This window comes from Periophthalmus magnuspinnatus, chromosome 7 (assembly GCF_009829125.3).
Source record: "Periophthalmus magnuspinnatus isolate fPerMag1 chromosome 7, fPerMag1.2.pri, whole genome shotgun sequence".
Classification (NCBI taxonomy): Eukaryota; Metazoa; Chordata; class Actinopteri; order Gobiiformes; family Gobiidae; genus Periophthalmus; species Periophthalmus magnuspinnatus.
The window spans coordinates 15,034,929-15,055,070 of NC_047132.1; the positions used below are offsets into that span (position 1 = coordinate 15,034,929).

The 20,142-nt window shown below is 37.8% G+C and overlaps 3 protein-coding genes across 3 annotated transcripts; 1 reads left to right on the top strand and 2 right to left on the bottom strand.

Annotated features, from left to right (window-relative positions):
* Window positions 1-209: 209 nt before the first annotated feature.
* Window positions 210-5,147, bottom strand: LOC117373219 (chymotrypsin-like elastase family member 2A). The gene is made up of 8 exons (XM_033969138.2): window positions 5,111-5,147; window positions 4,139-4,227; window positions 3,695-3,792; window positions 2,679-2,798; window positions 2,354-2,490; window positions 1,304-1,449; window positions 973-1,125; window positions 210-290 (listed from the first exon to the last, which is right to left on the bottom strand). The coding sequence occupies exons 1-8, from the start codon at window positions 5,145-5,147 to the stop codon at window positions 273-275; spliced, it is 798 nt and encodes a 265-aa protein (XP_033825029.1). The 3' UTR covers window positions 210-272.
* A 2,792-nt stretch (window positions 5,148-7,939) lies between these two features.
* On the bottom strand, window positions 7,940-12,694 carry LOC129456419 (chymotrypsin-like elastase family member 2A). Its single transcript, XM_055223333.1, has 9 exons — window positions 12,651-12,694; window positions 12,504-12,547; window positions 12,334-12,422; window positions 12,007-12,107; window positions 10,762-10,884; window positions 10,542-10,680; window positions 9,272-9,415; window positions 8,289-8,441; window positions 7,940-7,978 (listed from the first exon to the last, which is right to left on the bottom strand). The coding sequence occupies exons 1-9, from the start codon at window positions 12,692-12,694 to the stop codon at window positions 7,961-7,963; spliced, it is 855 nt and encodes a 284-aa protein (XP_055079308.1). The 3' UTR covers window positions 7,940-7,960.
* Window positions 12,695-13,057: 363 nt separating this feature from the next.
* Window positions 13,058-19,886, top strand: LOC117373220 (chymotrypsin-C-like). Its single transcript, XM_033969139.2, has 7 exons — window positions 13,058-13,094; window positions 13,179-13,267; window positions 14,295-14,392; window positions 15,972-16,091; window positions 17,160-17,296; window positions 18,554-18,699; window positions 19,665-19,886. Exons 1-7 carry the CDS (start codon window positions 13,058-13,060, stop codon window positions 19,884-19,886), a joined length of 849 nt encoding a protein of 282 aa, XP_033825030.2.
* The last annotated feature ends 256 nt before the right edge of the window (window positions 19,887-20,142 follow it).

The window sequence follows — 20,142 nt, forward strand, 5'->3', positions numbered from 1 at the left end:
TTTTTTATGTAGGCATTTCAATATATTCACTGCTGTCTGCTTCCCCCTACAGGACAAAGTAGGCCAAATTAAAATTCCACCCAGGAGTAAAACATTCAAGAATACACTAATGGAGCCTACATTACATTAACTTTCCATTAGGTATTAGGCACAAAATGTAGCTTAAAACATTTATTTGAAAGATAAACATGAAAAAAAGACAGAAGTGTCAATTTGGTCAGTCTGTTTATTTTGTGCAACGACAAACATGACTATGAAAACCAATCCACTTCTTAGTAGGTGGTCATCACCTGTAAGAGAAAGAGCTTTTAAGACCTTGCATTGTCATAGTCACTGTCATAACAGAATTTTGAATGTCTTTACACAGCTGACTTATTTTGACCTCAAGAGCTGCTTTTACAATATATCTGTGCAGGGGGGGAAAAAAACAACATTTTGCTCAAATACATGGGAAAATTGTGTTTTGGGCCTACAGTCATAACTGAACCGGGGTTGCCAGTACCTTAACCCACACAGCTTCGAACCTCCAGAATTCATTCACTGAGCCCTGACTAATGATTGGCTGCAGGTGCTGGGATTTAGGTAGTGAGGATTCAGATCAGAGAGTCCTTTTAGGTTTAAACCAACTGGATTTCAAAATTGACACTGGTAACCCAAATGAGAGACTCATATGAGGCTCATTTTGCTTTCTGACTGGGTAATCGTCTTGAGAACCAAAACACCAAATTATAACATAAACAACTTGGCCATTATGCCCAGTGTTTTTGTAATTAAGAATAAATCTGCTATTTTTCATTTGAACGAGTTTACCTCATATCTGGGGCAACAGTTCAGTCAGGTTTATGAAATTTTAAATTAAAATCTTACATAGGGTTCCTTTAAATATTGGTGTTATTAGATGCACTGGTTGTCTTTTGAAAAACAGCTAAATAAAATGAATTTGAGAGAAAAAGTATAGAATTAGTCACTCACGTTGTTGATCCAGGAGGAGTAGGCGCTGACCCTGGTGAAGACAGAGGGCTTCTTGGGGTAGTTGCAGCCCAGACTGGAGCCGAAGCTGACGATACCGTGAACCTCCCAGGCACCATCACTACCCTTGCAGTTCAGAGGACCACCGGAGTCTCCCTGTGGGAGCAAAACAAGCAAGGGAGAGTTACTATGACTCTACAGTCTACACCCGCTTTAAACTGGGCTCAAACCAGGACTAAAACCAGAACTAAAACCAGGGCCAAAAAACCTGACAAGTGTGAGCCCATCCTGAATGTTGTTCTTTATTTAAAAAAAAGTAAATGTTGTGACTCACGTTGCAGCTGGCCAGTTGTCCGTCTCCTCCGGCACAGGTCATGCTGGTGGTGACCAGACTGCCCCACCAGTCGTACCTGGAGCAGGTGGCATGGTCCACCACAGGGAGGAGGGCCTGCTGCAGGATGTCAGCAATGGGACCTCCAGCTGGACAAGGCAAGGGTTCAAGGGAATGAGTGCATGAGTGAGCAACAGAGATATTATATAGAACGAATGAGAAACTTTCTAGAGGCTGTAATTTTAAAATTAGTGGTAACATTTGCAGTTGAATGCAGGTGTTTTGATCTGGTTTATGGATAATGTGGGTACTGTAATTACTGGACATTATCCACACTGAAATAGAAATGAAAATTAAGTTAAAATCTTCACTGAATGGCTGTTGCCAATGAACAAAAATACAGTGAGGTTTGGTCATTAATTAAAAAAATTATATTTTGTGGAATATTGTATGTAATAGTCTTGCTCATACCTTGGCAAGCATTCTTAATGTGAGTGGGGTCACTTCACCACAAATGTAGCCTCACCTACTGACTCCATTGAGATAGATATGTTTAATGCCATACAGTGGAACATTAAGCAAGATGAATTCTCACAATATTTGTGAGTTCACAAACTCCAGAAAATCCATCTGGCTCAGCTCCTGTGGTTGTGATTGCCTGGTTAACCAGTGATTCAGACCAATCATAGAGCAGCATTTTGGTTTTGGAGGAAATCGCTGGTGAAGCGGCGAAATGAAACAAAACAAACCTTGGCAACTGATGTACTTCAGTCTAATTTAACAGAAATACAGACTATTTTAGTTTTGAGAGAAGCAATTTGTGGATGGGAGAGATGCTTTTCTCTCAAATAAGTTTGATTTATAGAACTCAATTCAGAGTGCTACACCTGTCAATCTGGTGTGAGCCAGGTTAGTGGAACATTCCAAGCGAAGCAATATAATCTCTCAGGTGACAAGCAGGTGACAGACCCTCTACCATAAAAGTTACACAGTCTACCTTTAATATACCCTATCCAAATTCTAATAAGTACTGGTACACCAATGTGAACTCACTCCAGAGGCGACCCCATCCGGTGACATAGCAGGGGTAGTTGTTGGGCAGCACGTTCCCAGCAAGGGGCAGACAGGCGGGGTGGATGGCATCAGTGAAGTCCACGCGGGTGGACAGCTTAATCAGGGCGATGTCATTGCTTGGTACAAGATGCAAGATTTGTTTATTCAAGCGTCAATCAAGTCAAGTGTGCAATTTGGCAGGTTGGTGTATAGTCATTTTATAATAATGAATTTAAAATGTAATATCACATTTCTCTCTGTGTGGTGATTCTCAGACAATCTTAGCTTTAGGTTAGCTTTAGTACATGATGAAAGTGCATGTTACCGGATTCTGGCAGAGTCCCAGTTCTCGTGCACGATGATTTTAGCGGGGCTGATTGCGATGGAGCCGGCCTCATTTTTTGTCAGGTCATGTTTGCCCAGGTACACTCTGTAGGTACGACTTCTGCTCCAAAACAAAACATTTACAATTATTAAGGATTTTGGTGTACCACTACCATATAATAGTACCAGTTGTGTTTTTATCCATTAAGCATATTATTTACTACTGCTATTACCGATACCCAGTGGTGGAAAAGTACTGAACATGTGTAACTAGAGCTGCACAATTGAATTATAATCACAAATTGAGTTGGTGCAGTTATTTAGATAATAGAATGTTCTCTTCAAATAACAAAATATCTGTCTTTTTATAGACTAATCCTGTAGCTTAAACCTACAAACATGTTCTGAAGCACATGGAATTTTTGTATTAGTTTATCAGTTCAGATTTCAGTCTTTTCGCAAATGTTAATGCTCCTAGGGTTGTTTACAAAGTGCATTCTGAGCAGGGTCTTACTTTTTAAACATATATAGCAAATTATGAAAATAATACAAATCATAATTTGATTTTGCATTTTGGAAACAGTCAATGTTCTGAACCTGGATTGAGCCTCTGTTATATTTACTGCAACACCCAGAGTACAACGTAGAGCCATATCAAAAGGGGTGGGCTGGTTACACATAGTACTCACAAACTGCTGTGATGTTAAACATAATTATACTCAATTACAAGTACATGCACTGGTGTAAAAATCTATTCAAAAAAGTACAATTACCCAAAAATCGCACTCTGTTACAGTAGCGTGATTGGGTATTTGTAATTAGATACTTTCCCCCCCTGCTGATACCGTAGGCCTATGTTATGTACATTTTTTTTAAAAGTGGTGTTGGTGAGATCACATTTAACGCTTGAGTAAAGGCTGAACCAGCAACCCATTGTTTCGATCCTCTGTGTCACTCTCATCTCATTACACCATATGCCCATACACTGTATCACTGTAGTACTAATGCCATACAAACCCAATGCAGTGAGCAGCAGTCAGGACCCACTCGCTGGAGATCAGAGTACCTCCACAGGTGTGGTAGAAGTTGCTGCCACTCTGGTACTGCAGCGACACCTGGTGGGGACAAACAGAGTTGGAATAATAATGAAAGGAATAATATGTATTTAGTGTGTAAACGGTATCAGATGGAACTTATCTGTTAGTTTGAAAAAGTATTGATACTTTTATTTATTTTTAGGTTTTGCTGATAGTGTCTTTACTGACAGATGTCTTTAACTGTTTCTTTTATTCTCTTTGTTATTGTTTTTAGGTGAGGCCAGAGCAGTCAAACACAGACTCAGTGAGAACATACACGTCCCACACTGAAAGCTGTATGAGCAAGTCCTGAGGTGCATTCAAGAAGTTATATGCACTACTTCTAAGTATCTGAAGTACTGCATAGAGAATATAATGACTCTACCTGCCAGGGCCAGCTGTGCTCGCGGACATCCACTCCTCCGACCACTCTGCTCACAACAGGAGGGTAGGTTGGCAGGCCGCAGCCGTACGCTACCGGGACAACACAGCAGAAGTGTGAGTTAAAATATCTAATGCATTTTGAAGTACCATATATCACAATAAACAATAATATAAAAAAAACAAAAAAACACAAAAAACAAAACATTCAATCAAAAAAGCTCAACTGCCCTAATCTCATGATAGAGTTACTAGTATCCCATAAGTTCTAATGTCATCTATAATTTGAAGTTAATGTAATTTAGAGGACACAACATTAAATAATGCACAAAATCTGCAATTTTGAAGGGTTAGACACAAAAGACTTTTGTATTTGAAGAAGCAGTGCAAGAAACACAAATGTTCAATTAATTTCATACTGTCAACATAAAGCGTTTGTCACAGTTAGATCTGTCACGATATCACATTTTGAAATATGGTATGTTGCTGAAGAAAATATAGACAATAAACGATAATATTGAAACTTATTTATGCCACTGACACAATAAGTCTAAAGCAGAATTATCCCCCCTAAAAATATTCTAAATGTATATGTTCAAAACTGTTCAAAATGCAACACAGTTTGTATCTATAATGAGTCATAGAAGTTATTTATTCAAACCTCCACAGCTCAAATCTAATTGTAGAACAGAAAAAATAGTACCTGATAAATATTGACCCCCAAAAACGAGTGTTCCCTCTACCACGATAAATTGATATAGTATTTATCATGACAGGCATAGTCACGGTGGGAAGAAGAGCACTGTTACTTCATTAAAAACATTACTCATGTAGGAGTAAAAGTACGCCGCTAGGAAAGTAAGACGAGTAGTGGAAAGAAACTGTAAACACGATAAATATTGGGCCCTTAAAATATTGTTCCAGCTTTTATATATTGAACCGTCCCAGTAGAATGTTCTATTCAAACGCAGCTTACCCCCAGCAACAAACAAGGCCAAAATCACAATCTTCATGGTGACTCTTCAGTGGAGGTGAAAAAGCTGCTCATGCTTTTATAGAGTTCTGCTGCCCTGGAAAATTTGGAGAAGTAAAGCCAGCCTTGAGATAAGAATCTGATTAAACTGTGTGAAGACAGCACCTGGACACTGAGCTGAGGGGAGTGAACATGTTACCACATTTCCAGGGCTGTAGTGGTTTAGTCGGGTAATCGGTCGATGGAGTCAGGGATTTATATGGGACAACAACAGGAAGGAGAAGTTAGTGAGTGGGTTAGCTGAAGAGTTGATATTTTTTAGTATTTAGGTGTAAAAAGGCAGATTAAACTCATGATTCACAAGTGTAATCTGTGTTTATAAGTTGTTTTCTACTTCTTTCTTTTGTATACATAGTTGTTTTTGGATGGACTCCTGTGCAGGTCTAGTCTTTTAAATGCAGTTTGGGTCTTTTTTGAGCTTTTGCCACGCCCCCTTTTTATTCAACTAATTGATCAGCAGGACATGTCTTAAATCAACTAAGAAATTCTTTAGTCAACTACAGCCTTTCACGTTAGGCTATTTTCTGATCAATGTTATAGTGTTGTTTCTTCATCACAAACAGACCTGAAGTTGTGTTTTGTTTCATTCACACGTTTAACACACAAACTCTGCACATTTGTGATTTCATGTGGTAAAACAGGAAGTGATCCACTGTGTTTTTAAACTCCATACACCTTTACTGGAATCATTTGGATAATTTCAGCCTTGGAATAGCCGATTTCTACTGAACTAAACGTAAAAGGTGGATGCTAACTTGAAAATGACCACTTCATGATGTCACAAAGTGGACCAGAGCATTTTGAGCTTTGGGAATGTAGACAGATGTTTACTAATAAAGGGTTACTCAAACATGTGTGAATGAAACAAAACACAACTCTAACTATGTTTAAACTATGATTTTGAGGAGGTAACAACATTATAACATGGCTTAACGCTCAAATGAATCAATTTTCTGTAATATAGGACCTTTAAAGGGAAAACACTACTTCACTGTCTAATTACCAGAAGTGAGGAGACACAAACCATTAACATTACTTCAGAATAATATTACTCAAGTACAAGTACAAAGTAGTGGTCTAAGAAATTATTTAAGTAAGAGTAAAACAGTATTTTTGAAAACTATTACTCACAAAACATTAAATAGTGCACAAAGTCTGTTATTTTCAAAAGATAGACACAGACATTTTAAAAACTAAAGCAAATCTGTCTCATGTATGTGTTTCTTTTATCGTTTAAATCATTTCATATTGTCAACATAAAGCTTTGTCACAGACCTTGAGAATGTCCACATTTCTTTTTATCTCAGAAGCAATGCAAGGTCAGGCCTAGTTAGTTCTATGAGGGGAGACCTCTTGGAATACATGTACATATTGTTGTATTGTGTCCTTAGGCAAGACACTTCACCCACTTTCTCTAGAATGAATGTGGTGCAGGTGAATGACTGTCAGCCATAGGCGCGAGTTAATTAATAATTCCTAACCATAACCCCTTTATTACGTAGTTTCTAAGCCTGAATCACTCTCAATAAACTATTTGTTAATTATTAATTTAGGTGCATGTGGCAGGTTCTAATGTGTTTCTAATTATTACTTGGTTTGGTGGGACTGGGCAGTTTGTGGAAAAAAAGTTCAGAAGAATTTTACAAAAACAGAGAAAGTAAAAGGTACAATTTACGCACAAGAAAGACATTTTTCCTTCAGGTTACAAAATAGGTGTGTTATTAGTTTAATCATAACTATTGTGTAATTTAGACCCTTATTATTATGGAATTACCTCCACGTACACTACGTCAAAGTTTGGACACAGCATCTCATTCAATGTAAATTTGTATTTAATTTTTATTTTTTTAAATACTTTCTACATTGTATATGCATATGTAAGACATTTATGAATAAAAAAATATGTCTACTTTTAGCAGGAAAATAATTGCAAGACCTTTGTTAATGTTTGAGCCCACTGATATAGTCTGATTCAGTTTCCAGTAAAGGGATAATCTTATTTTTTGGATAAGCTATTGTAGAATCATTTGTAAAGTTGGCATCAGTTCTGTGTCCTGATGTTGTGGTTCACACTTTAGGAGCAGTGGCCTCATGGGTTACATAAGGCTACCGAGGCTATAAAAGACGTGTTTGGGAGAAGACTGGGGCATTGACACAATGACATTTGTGGTGCTTGATACTTTGCTGGTGAGTTTTAAAGCAAAACAACAACAAAAAAATGTTATTTTTGATATTGGTTTGCCTTGTTTGACCATTTTCTGTGTACATTTACAGAATATAGTAGCAGTGTGTCCAATTACCAGCAAAGGATGGAAAATGGATTGGAAGGTAAAACTATGAACTGTTATCGTGGATTATCAGGCCGTCTGTCAGAATGCTCTGTTTCACCTTGCAGTTTAATAGTAGTTTTAAAGTTAGCAGCTATTTTTAGCCTCACTTGAAGTGGTTTGCTCTTCAATACTCAAGAATAATCTTACAGTTGTTTTGCTTTGAGGCAATTTCAATGACACAATTTCAATGAGGCTCAAACAATAGCTATAACGTCAAGGTCTGGCAAATCCAGGCCTGAAAGGAAAATGACTCTGCATATTGTGTTAAAACAGCTTAACTCACTGCTCCTCGTTATATGCTTATGCATTTGTGTGTAGTGCAAATAAAATAGTATTTATTTGTTATTTTGACTGTTGTTCTGTCTGCTAATGTGCATGTTTGACCATACTGATGTGAATGCAAATAATATTATATTGACAGTTTATTTAAACTTCTTATTTACCAACAGATGAAAACCAATGTTTAGTTACTCGTCATCACCTGAAAGAGAGACGCAGGGAGAGGTGAAGAATACAAGTGTGTAAAGCTTGATTATGAATGTAAATCAATGACTGTTTCATTGTGAACAAGCCTTACATTTTTTACAGTGTAGTCTTTAAAAGAATTTACACTTTTGAATAAATTTATATTAAATTACTGTCTCAAAAAGAAATATTACTACAAATGTATTCAATTATATAAATCCAATGAGTATCAAGTTACAATGTATCAAAACGGCTTTATGCAAATATCCAAACATGTATTTCTGTTGTTTTAATTTGCTGATGTGTTTTATCGTGTGTATTCTTACTCTGTTGAGCCAGTCCATGTAGGCACTGACACGTGTGAACACGGTGGGCTTCCTGCGATAGTTACACCCAAAGCTGGAGCAGAAGCTCACTACTCCATGGACCTCCCAGGACCCATCTTTGCCCTGGCAGTTCAAAGGACCACCCGAGTCTCCCTGTAGAGGGCACAACAGGTGGGGATAGAGAGCTTGGGATTAAATGTGAAAAAGTAGAAGTTCTTAGCTAAATATACCATGTTTGTTTAGCAGCATGCAAAACATCCAGAGAGATGCACTGGTAACAATTTATAATACACCTAAACCTTCATTAGCCTTAATAAAGCATTAATAAAGACTTAATTCATAATTGGTCATAAAAAGTATTAAATATGATTCAAGCTTAGTGAATAATAATAATAATAATAGTACCCAAAACCCCATACTGGTCAAAAGTTTTCATTTATGTTAGCTCTTTATTTTTGTGGCTATTATACTGTATTATATATTCTCACTGAAGGCATCTAAAGCATGAAACCATACGGAATGCAGTAAACAAAACATAAACTCAAAATTACTCAAAAAGTTATTTATTTATTTATTTTAAATAGCCAACTTTTGCTTTGATCTCTGCTTTGTACACTTGACACCCTGAAGTAAAAACCATTTCAGGAGACTTTATTATAAAGATCATTGAGAGAAGGCCAAGGGTTTGTGGTGCTGTCGACAAAATACACGGTGGCTACTTTCAAGATTTGAATATTTTTTTAAAAATGTAAATGTTGCGTTATTTCTGCATTTTCGTAAGTTACTGAAAACTCACATGTGAAAAGACGAGAGAGATTTAAACTGCTTAACTAATACAAGAATGTCATGCATGTCAAAACACATGACACACATTCAGATTTCCATTGATTGCTAGTAATTCTTAACTTCAGTCCTACCAATCCCACCATAAATGTAAAGTTATATTTGAAGATTTTTAGGGAAATAAACTTAATATGACTGACCTTGCAGCCGCCGCGCTTTCCGTCTCCTCCAGCACAGATGTTGTTAGTGGTGACCATACCTCCCATCCAGTCCGGTGTGGAGCAAATCTCATGTTTGACCACCGGGAGGAGAGCCTGCTGCAGTATGTCAGCCATGGGGCCCGATAGCTGCACATGGGAAGGCAAGTGTTTCATAGTAAGTATACATTTGAGGGTTGGCATGAGAAATCAACACAACAGTAATGAACAAATCAAAACAAAAAATATATATTTTGAAAGGGGAAAAGTCCAAAAAATGTCAAAATGTCACCAATAAACAGGAAGCGGCGGGGAGTTTTCTTTCGTGGAAAATGAGAAATTTCATATAATCATTTCATACACAGTAGTATTAAGTAATAGCAGAGCAGGTTTTACACATACTGTATTCTGTATTATATGTAATGTCAAAGTGCATCTAGCAGAGCTACAAGACATGCTCAGATCATTCAAAATAGAAGTGAGCACAACAGCTTACAGCTGAACTGATGCTGATGCCATCTTGAATGTTTTAGTTAAGTTACTTAGCACTAAATCAAGTTTGGTTTTTTTTGCTAAACTGTGTACATGGTGTTTTAATAGCCGTGTCTACTGTTCTGCTGTACTAGTCTAGTTCTGCTGTACTAGTTATTTTTGGCAATTTAATGAAAGTAAATCTGCAGGTTTCTGGTCAAAAGCTGCCAAAAGCTGCCAAGTTTTGCTGCCTCCAGTGGCCACTGCTATTTCAAGTACTATATGACATCACACCAGACTGCTTTGGTGTTTCTGATTAAAAACATCTGGCTGCAGTAGCGGAGTTTGAAGTGTGGATACCCGACCAATCACACCTCCTCCTCTCACTCCCCCTTTAGTCCTCCAGGCACTGCCCAGTTTAGCAGTTCTATTTGAAATGTGGTTGTGGGCGAAGTTTAGGTGTTTAGTCCCACATTAAAGTGACGGTATGTAACTTTCTGGAGGTGGAATGTCAACGGCATGATTCTATGAAAATAGAAAGTTAGGTTTTATGCCATACTGTGCAATATTTTTGCTAAAGGAACAACATTTCCAAGGAGGAGGAGGCCCTCCTTCAGGCCAAAAAGGAGTCAGGCTTGTGGAGATGCAAGCGAGCACAGAGTAAGGAGTTTTTCAGTTCAATAAAGGCATAATTCATAATTCTGTCTCTGAATATGCTGCTGGATATTACAGGACTTGTGAAAAGACTAGCTAAACCTCTGTTGCCTTTTAAGAGAATGAACATTCTATATTGTGTATACTCACTCTCAAGGTGGCCCCAGCCAGTGACGTAGCAGGGGTGTCCATGGGGCAGCACCTCCCCTGCGGTGGGCAGACACGAGGGCTTTATGGCATCAGTAAAAGTCACAGGGGTGGACAGCTTGATCAGGGCAATGTCGTTACTACACACAAATATAATACATACAAATGCATGATAATTGTAGATGTATTCCACCCTTCAGGTTAGTTGGTGCATGTGTTACCGGATTTTCCAAGAGTCGTATTCGGGGTGTGTGAAGAGCTTGGAGGGGCTGATGGCGATGGAGTCCGGCTCCTGTTTGTTTCTCATGCTGTGTTTGCCCAGGTACACACGGTATTTCTTCTCTCTGCTCACACAAAACACTCAGTATATGACTGAGGTAAGAATGGATGTCAAAATAAATGAATTTCACAACCAAATAGATCATTGTGAACAGTGTATGTATGTTAAGATAAGCTAGACTTATTCTAAACATGACATTTTGTCCAATGTGAGATGCTGCAAGAAATTTCAGCATAGAAACAAATGTTTAATCACTGGAATTATGTGCCAGAGAATTCAGTGAACAGGAAAGTGCCTACATAAAACCAAAGGAGAATACTATAAACATATTTTATTTTGTAAATGAATACAATGAATCTTTCTCTGATGTATATTTCTTCATTGCTGGTTGATAATGTTTTAATGTGTGTAATGGTAGATTAACCTTGCAATAACACAAATGCACAAATGACTATTTTGAATTTTCAAAATTATATTTTATTTGATCAGTAGATTGGCATGTAAAAGGTCTTACAGAGGGCAAATTGTGCAATTGTTGAATAAATGTGTGTATAACCATAACCATTTATCCAGCCCCGTATAAAGCAGAAGAAAATGACAGGATGGACTGCTAAAACTAAAGTAGTTATTCTGTCACAGCTAACTGTATTTGAGGTAATTTTAGTTTTCACATTCTATACATGTATTTGTTAATTTATTATAAATAAAAAGAGAATGCAATTTGTAGCATGCTTTGTTATTACGATGTGATATAAAATAAATAAAGAACAATGTGTTACAAATGATTGACATTAAATTGAACGTACATTCAAACATTTCACACCATTGTTGTCCTACTTTATATTATAATTTTATTATTGAACCTAATAAATCACTGGACTAAAAATGACATGTGGCTCATTTTAACCATGTCATTAATTTATCCTTTTTTGTGTTTTATTTACACATATTACCATGAATACCATGCTGGGACATATAGGAGCTGATATAGTTTAAAAAAAAAGTTATTTTATGTCATGCAGAACAGATGATAGTGATATGTGAGTAAAGGTGAAGTGAAGGCTCATACTGTATTTATGTGTGAAGAATGTTTTGTAATTAAAGCTGCTCTTATCAGTCCTGCAGCTGTTACTCTTACATCGTGCATTACACTGTTTACAGACAGTAGCATTACTGCCATACAAACCCAATGCAGTGAGCAGCGGTCAGAACCCACTGGTCTGAGATCAGGGTACCTCCACATGTGTGGTACCAGTTTCCACTTGGGGCACTGTACTGCAGCGACACCTCGTGGAGATAAGAATAAGTAAAATATAGTATCAAACCAGGAAACCCCAAATATAACTATGAGATCTCATCCTTTTGGTGCTAGACTGCATTGCAGTGAACAGATCGTTCAGATGAAAACTCATTCATTCATTCATTCATTCATTCATTCATTCATTCATTCATTCATTCATTCATTCATTCATTGAATGCTCCCTTAAATATGTTTTTAAAGATGTAGTGATACCTGCCAGGGCCAGCTGTGCTTCCTGGCATCATTTCCTCCAACCACTCTACTGAGAACAGGAGGGAAGGTGGACTGGCCACAGCCATATGCTATGAGGACATTACAGTCAGAATCAAACAAAACTGATAGTAATATTAGTGAGTTAAAAATGTTACATAAGGTCATCTTACCCCCTGCGACAAACAAAGCCAAGATGGCAAACTTTATGGTGACTCTTCAGTGGAGGTTTAACTGCTGCTCACACATTTATAGAGTTGTGTTGCCATGGAAAGTTTAGACACATTAAGTTAGCCTTGAGTCTTATCTCAACACTAAACCCGTGTGTGAAGAGCACACATGTGCCCAAGAGAGCTGCCAACATGGGCACAAATGATCCTCAAAATTATATAATCTTAGAGCTTTAGAATCAAGAAATACATTGTATATTTCTATGGTTACTCAAAAACCTAAAATAATAATTACGATAAGATCATTCAATGAGCTGCATTTTAGTTACCTGCAAAATGCTCAAGTACACAAAAAGAGTAGCTTTGGCTATAAAAAAACATGGGATTTTTGATAAGTAAATTAAACTGGCATCGAACCCTCAGCCTCCCTGTGAAAGTGACCTGATGTTAGTGTTCACACACTCATTTAGCAGCGCTTTTTCCCAGAATGCCACATGTTGCATAAGGCTGTGAGTATATAAGAAAGGAACATTTTAGAAGCCTGAGGAACTAACACAATGAAGTTTGTGGTGCTTGCTCTGTTCATTGCTGGGGGTAAGTTTTAGATATTTTAAAATTAAGTTAGATTTTTACATTATGAAAGTGATTATGTGGTGATTTGTCTTGGTGTTTTACTAGCATACGGCTGCGGCGTGCCCACCTTCCCTCCAGTGCTGTCCAGGGTGGTTGGAGGAGAGGATGTGAGACCCCACAGCTGGCCCTGGCAGGTAGGACTTCTGAGTCGTGGGGAGGGCATCTAATTTAGAATTCTGTACAAGGTCAAAATGAAAATGTGTTATCAGCAGTGGTGTGGGTGAAGCATTTGAACCTGAACAAGGTCATATGTTTTCTGAGTAAGGTATGTCACCGCACAGGTACAAAAATGGACCCAAAGGCTGTAATGCTCAACAAGATTTTAAAAAGACAAAACATATTATTTCATGTCACTAGGAAAAGAGAATTTGAATTTGAATTTCATTTTTAGAATTTAGTTTTCAAACTTTTCACACCAAGTACCTTTCCTGAATGATATCCCTCTACACTGGAGAAGTGTATTCTGGATCCAAGAAAACCAAGTATTTGAAAATGAACACCACCAGTTTTATACCAGGTCTAAAATTAGATGAACCCATGTCTAAACCAGATCTAAACCAGGTCTAAACCAGGACTAAACCAGGACTAAACCAGGACTAAACCAGGTCTAAACCAGGTCTAAACAAGGACTAAACTAGGACTAAACCAGATCTAAACCAGTACTAAACCAGGACTAAACCAGATCTAAACCAGGACTAAACCAGATCTAAACCAGGTCTAAACCAGGGTTAAACCAGATCTAAACCAGGTCTAAACCAGATCTAAACCAGGTCTAAACCAGATCTAAACCAGGTCTAAACAAGGACTAAACAGGTCTAAACCAGGACTAAACCAGTACTAAACCAGGACTAAACCAGGACTAAACCAGGACTAAACCAGGACTAAACCAGGACTAAACCAGGACTAAGGACCAGGGCTCTTCCTGTGAGAAGGTTTGCATCTCCACAACCCTGACTCTCATTTGGCCTCCTGCATGTTCCCATGAACTAGTACCTTTAAGCATACAGAAGTTATTTTACAGAAATTAAACTACGTGTTATTGTCCCGGTAATAACCTTACTGTGATATTTATTATGACAACACTGAGTCTGATTACAAAGACATCAGTCCTTTCATAGAGCACTGGGGAGAGCCGTATTAACAGTGGTTGTGTTGTTTCAGATTTCTCTGCAGTACAACTACCAGGGACAGTGGAGGCACACCTGCGGAGGCACCCTCATCTCAGATCAGTGGGTGCTCACCGCTGCCCACTGCATCGGGTAACTACTACATAACTCAACCTGCAGAGACCAGGAAATACACACAGTACAACACGGTGTACTTGATAGTTATTTAGTTAGATAGGATAAACGTTGGCAGTTAAACCAATGCAGTGATGTGAGGAAGGGGAAAAGAATTATAGATTTACCACTGAAACTAATATGTAGATCTCAGGCGGAGATGAGAGACTGGAGATGGGAGGGTGGAGGCATGTGGCTAATATAAGAAAACTTCAGTCATTAGTGTAATTTAATTCACTGTAACCTTTAGTGGAGAGACTGCCACTTGTCTTCAAGGAGATGGGATGGTGCTGCCTAAAATGTTCCACAGTATGGCATTGAACTTATATATTTTGCAAGTACAGATACTGCTCTTGTCTTGAAAAACAGAGCAAAAGAAAAATTCAATTCTGTCAACTGGACAAAAGTTTTACAGTGAAGACGTTTCGCCTCTGATCCAAGCGGCTTCTTCAGTTTTGGTCATATTGCTGGTGGACACGGCCTTATATCTGTCTGAAGGGAAAAGAAATGGTTTGAGAGGAGAGTTGAAGAGACAAGTTTTGTTTGGAAAGACAATCCATCTTTTAACATAAGCGGGATCTTATCTCCTATTTATAACTTGATAACGATTATGCAAAATATGACTCAGGCACAGTGTAGTTCAATAGACCAAGCCAACAAAGAAAAATTGTAGATGAATAGATATATAGACAGTGTAGTTAGCTCCTCCCTTCAGATAGATATAAGGCAGTGTCCACCAGCAATCTGACTAAAACTGAAGAAGTGGCTTAGATGAGCAGCAAAATCTCTTCACTCTAAAACTTTTGTCCAGTTGATAGAATTGAATTTTTCTTTTGCTATGGATTACACCTGGACGACTGAGGAATTACACAGACATCTCTGTAGAAAAACATAATTTTTTCTTCTGCATGGGCTAACCTCCTCACAGATCTGACCTGTGTCTTGTTGTAACTTGTTTAATGAACACATTTTATGCCATAGTGTGGAGCATTCCAGGCAAAGCAATAACATCTCCATAGAAACATGGAGGCCGACCCACGACCCTTTACTAGAAATATTACATAGTGCACTTTTAATAAAAATATGAATAATAAAAGTATGGTTGTAAGAAATAATATTATAACAAAAAGCAAAAAAAGCATTATATATAAATATGAATTATCCTAAAAAAAAAACACATGCACACAACTACAGATGCAAACTACACAGACAGGTGAAGGGGAGAGAGAGTGAGAGTAGCGTATTTCTATTAATGGCTTGAAAGGTGATTGGCTAACAGAAAGGTCTTGTAATAGAGACAGGAAGCACAGTATTCCTAGTTAAAATGATACTTGATAACACTGTGAGAATACTGTAATCTGTAGGGCTGTGTTTGTCCACTGACCCAAAAGTTGAGGGGAGAGAGAGTATTTCTCAGTGTCTCTGTACACTGGTGTATCAATGTGTGTGCAAGCGGGTGAGTGGTTTGATGTACAGCTCATGAAGGTGGAAAAGCGCTATATAAAAATGTGACCATTTACCATTTCATAATACTGTGTCTGTCTCTGTGATTTTGCAGAAACAGAGAGTATAGAGTGGCCCTGGGCAAACAAAACCTGGTGGAGACCGAAGCTGGCTCTGTGTTTAAAGGCACCTCCAAGATCATTGTGCACGAGAACTGGAGCTCTTTCCTCATCCGGTACTAAAATATCACGTTATTCATACAAAACACAGGGAATCCTCTGCTTCGTCTCAGTATTTTTTTTTTAAGTTGTGTCTTGTTTAGTTTTATGTTGTGGGTTAGTCTAGTTAAGCTAGTAGCTGACAGATGTGGTTTTAAAATTACTGTCATAAGGTTATTGAAGTAGCAATTTTCGATTTGAACACAGCCCGAAATTAAACCCATGCAAAGTGACTGATGTCATCATAAGAATCAAGTACTGTATATATAAATGCAATTATCTCTCTATCTGGCTGTTTATATCACATTAATTTGACTTTATCATTCAGAGTTTAATTTCATAAAGCTAGTTAAACCAGCAGTGGAAGGTAAGCAAGTAGTAGTAGTAAAGTACTGCACTTAAGTAGAATTTTTAGGTATCTGTACTTTACTTAAGTATATTTTACAATGGATACTTTTTACTTTTACTCCACTACCTTTTTTAACTGGACTGAAAAGTAAAAAGTACTTTTCATATGATTTGAGGGGTTATTTTTACCTTGTTCTTGGATTAAAGTTTTCAAGTCCAAGCTTCGGCTTTAGCAAACAAAAATAAATACATAAAATTCATAAGAAAAATTAAGAAATGGATTTGTATTGCTACTGTTGATCAAAACATGAATCATTTTAAATCAGTATCACTACATTTACACTTTAACAACTTAACAACACTTGTGTGAAATACTTTTACTTAAGTAGTTTTTTTTCATGTGATACTTTTACTTTTACTTGAGTAACTTTTTACTTCTCTATCTGTACTTTTAGTTAAGTAACACAATTGAATACTTCATCCACAGCTGAGTTAAACACTGTGGATTAGGGATTTTACTGTTGTTTGGTCATGGTGTCAATAATTGTGAATAATCGTAAAATCATGATTTTCCCTTCAGAGGCTACTATCTACACTACTACAACTACTACTACTACTACTACTACTACAATACTATACTACCACATGACGTCCGATTTACTGTCCACCACTGGTCGAAACAATACTTTCAAATGATTAAAATAACAGTAAAGAACATGTCTCTTCTCTTTTCACAGTAACGACATCGCTCTGATCAAGCTGGAATCCCCTGTCACTCTCTCTGACACCATCACGCCCGCCTGTATGCCCGCGGCCGGATACATCCTGCCCAATGAGGCGCCCTGCTACGTCACCGGCTGGGGACGCCTCTACAGTCAGTGCAAAACTACCGTACTCACTTAAAAAAACAAATAGTACACTTCAGTTATTTCAGTAGAGATAGATAACAATTTAGGGTATTTTTTTTTCAGAGTCTAAAATGTTTTGTCCTTATTATTGAAAAAATCCCCAATATTAAAATGTGAAAATATTAGTGAGAAGCTGCTCCAGAAATCTGAGTATGAACTGTGGATATTGCAGTGTTTTGTGATCACTGAAGTAAAGGTACCATATCGCAGTATCATATAAAAATGTCCAGTAGTCGTTAATGATAAATCTTATGTCAGTACACAAACATTTTATAGTTGAAGTGAAGACATAATCCAACAAGTTTGTAACTGCTCTGATAACACGACATAGGGGTAGTGCAGTGTTGTCACGATGCTAAAATTTCAAACTCGATTTTGATACTAAGAAACAGGCTCAAAACTGATTTTTATACCATAATTATAATAGTAAAATGCACTTTTTTAGACACAAGAATATATTTTCAACATTAAGAAATAGCATCTTCAGATAAAAAGGGAGATAGAGAGAGGAAGAGAGGAAGCGAGATACAGGGGAGAGAAACTGAGAGATATAGATTGTTCTTCAGATAAAACTTAATTAAACTGGTTTAGGAAAAGTCAAATTTAGTCCAGATTTTGTTCTGTACCTGCTCAAATGAGTATCTAGTTCTGATACTAGCTTTAGTATCAATTAGTATCTGATTAATACTTTGGACAACCCTCGGGCCCAGTAAGATGTACTTAAGATGTAAATTGTTTTCGTTATTGAATTGGTTTCTGGTTGTTTTTAAAATAGGTGCTTGTAATCAGCACCTATTTTAAATGTGCACAAGATTTACTGCCCTATAAACATGCCATATAAAGACATAATCTCTCACACATTTATGATTCCCAAAGCAAACAAAAAGAACAATAGAAGGGCCATTAACAGTTGAATAGGGTTGTTAAGGCTAAAACTTCAGACAATAGCTGTTTACAGTTTCAGTGTAGCTATCCCCTCCCTTCAGACAGATATAAGGCAGTGTCCACCAGCAATCTGACCAGAACTGAAGAAGCGGCTTGGATGAGCAGCGAAATGTCTTCACTCCTACAATGATTTGTCCAGTTGACAGATTTAAACTTCATCTTTTGCTATGGATCAGACTTGGACGACTGAGGGATTACACAGACAGGCCATATCTCTCTCTATATATATGTTTCCCCTGCTCCATACTGACCCTGTTGCGCCTTTGTCTGTATCTCAGCTGGAGGTCCCATCGCTGACATCCTGCAGCAGGCCCTCCTCCCTGTGGTGTCCCATGACATCTGCTCTCAGTCCGATTGGTGGGGCTTCCAGGTTAAAGAGACCATGGTGTGTGCTGGAGGAGACGGTGTCGTGGCCGGCTGTAACGTGAGTCTCAACACCTCAACTGTCATATGGGATCTAGTCATTTAGTAGAGTAGCTCAGTCGGTAGAGTGTCAGATCCACTGAGCCAAAGGTTGGTAGTTCCAGCTCCTAAAGGTGACTGCTCCTAAAGGTGAGTTCTGCTGTGGTGTTCCTAGGCAAAACACTTAACCCACCTTGCCCCCAGTGTCTGTGTATAAATGGGTGACTGGTTCCTTGATGTAAAGAGCTTTTAAGGTGGAAAACGCTGCATAAAAATGTGAATATTAACTAATATTACAACATTAATTGGCACAAAATGAATAAAAAATGAAAAAGATAGCTGGCCAGAGCTTGACAAGTGTTAGGTCATATAATCATATAGTCAACAAAACGAAAAAAGCCAAAAGTTGGTGGTTCAGTACCAGCTGTTATAACGTGTAGTTGGATTTTGATGCATTACTTAATCTTACCTATATATTAGGACTGAAGATTATATTTTTTTCTTCCAACAAGCATTGCAATTAGATTTGCTAGTTCATTTTAAACAGTTTGTAGTGGTCCAAAGTTTTTCCTCTCTTACCTCAAGCATTCCGAACATCCTGATTAGTCACGGTGATGAGTTCACAAGTGCTTTTCAGGAGGAGCTAACAGCACTTAGCATGCTAACAGTGTACTTCCTGCTTATCAAACAAGAATTGACCTGAGTAGCTGGTTATACAATGTATCTGCACTGGGGCAAGACACATTTTGCTCAGATACATGGGAAAATTTGGGTACAGGTCCTTTAACATTAAAAATAGACAGAAATGAACTGTTGAATTAAAAGAATTGCATGCATTTCAGGACATGTTTATACAGTAGATATGTGTTTTTGTGTTTGTTTTACATAATTAGACAGGATATTTTATTGTTTTTCGAGTCGATTACAATAAAAAGTATCTTGCAGCCCTATTATATATGAATCTAACCTGTTTTTCTCCACTCACAGGGAGACTCCGGTGGTCCTCTGAACTGCCAGAACAAAGATGGCATCTGGGAGGTCCACGGCATCGTCAGCTTCGGCTCCGGTCTCAGCTGCAACTACGCCAAGAAGCCCACCGTGTTCACCCAAGTCAGCTCCTACATTGACTGGATCAATGCTGTAAGAAAGCTACTCAACAATTTAGAGGAGTGCTTTATTCACAATATAGCACTGGGTGTATGGAGATAGCATTAAGTTAGTGGCAGGTATTATGGTCGTTTAAAGAGACAATATGTAAGTATGATTTTAGATGTCCCCAGACACGCGGTAGTTGAATGTCAAGGTGTTATAATGATGCTATAATTTGGTGTTTTGGGTTTCAAGATGATCAGAAAGCAGTAAGACTAGACACGATTCTTTAACGCAAAACATAATAATGATGATAGTGATGTTGCACTGACTGATAACAAGGTGAAGATCTAAAGAATATTTGGCAACTAACATA

Bases quoted from the DNA above. Each gene is read 5' to 3' on its own strand.
- LOC117373219 (XM_033969138.2), bottom strand. From the start codon at position 5,147: ATGAAGATTGTGATTTTGGCCTTGTTTGTTGCTGGGG. The intron at 3,793-4,138 runs GTAGAGTCATTA...TGTCCCCACCAG, and splicing joins AGCACAGCTGGCCCTGGCAG to GTGTCGCTGCAGTACCAGAG. The intron at 1,450-2,353 runs GTGAGTTCACAT...TGCCTTGTCCAG, and splicing joins CGGATGGGGTCGCCTCTGGA to CTGGAGGTCCCATTGCTGAC.
- LOC129456419 (XM_055223333.1), bottom strand. From the start codon at position 12,694: ATGTTGGCAGCTCTCTTGGGCACATGTGTGCTCTTCACACACGG. The intron at 10,885-12,006 runs GTTTGTATGGCA...TTGTGTGAGCAG, and splicing joins ACCGCTGCTCACTGCATTGG to AGAGAAGAAATACCGTGTGT. The intron at 10,681-10,761 runs GTAACACATGCA...ATTTGTGTGTAG, and splicing joins TACGACTCTTGGAAAATCCG to TAACGACATTGCCCTGATCA.
- LOC117373220 (XM_033969139.2), top strand. From the start codon at position 13,058: ATGAAGTTTGTGGTGCTTGCTCTGTTCATTGCTGGGG. The intron at 16,092-17,159 runs GTACTAAAATAT...CTCTTTTCACAG, and splicing joins TGGAGCTCTTTCCTCATCCG to TAACGACATCGCTCTGATCA. The intron at 18,700-19,664 runs GTGAGTCTCAAC...CTCCACTCACAG, and splicing joins GTGTCGTGGCCGGCTGTAAC to GGAGACTCCGGTGGTCCTCT.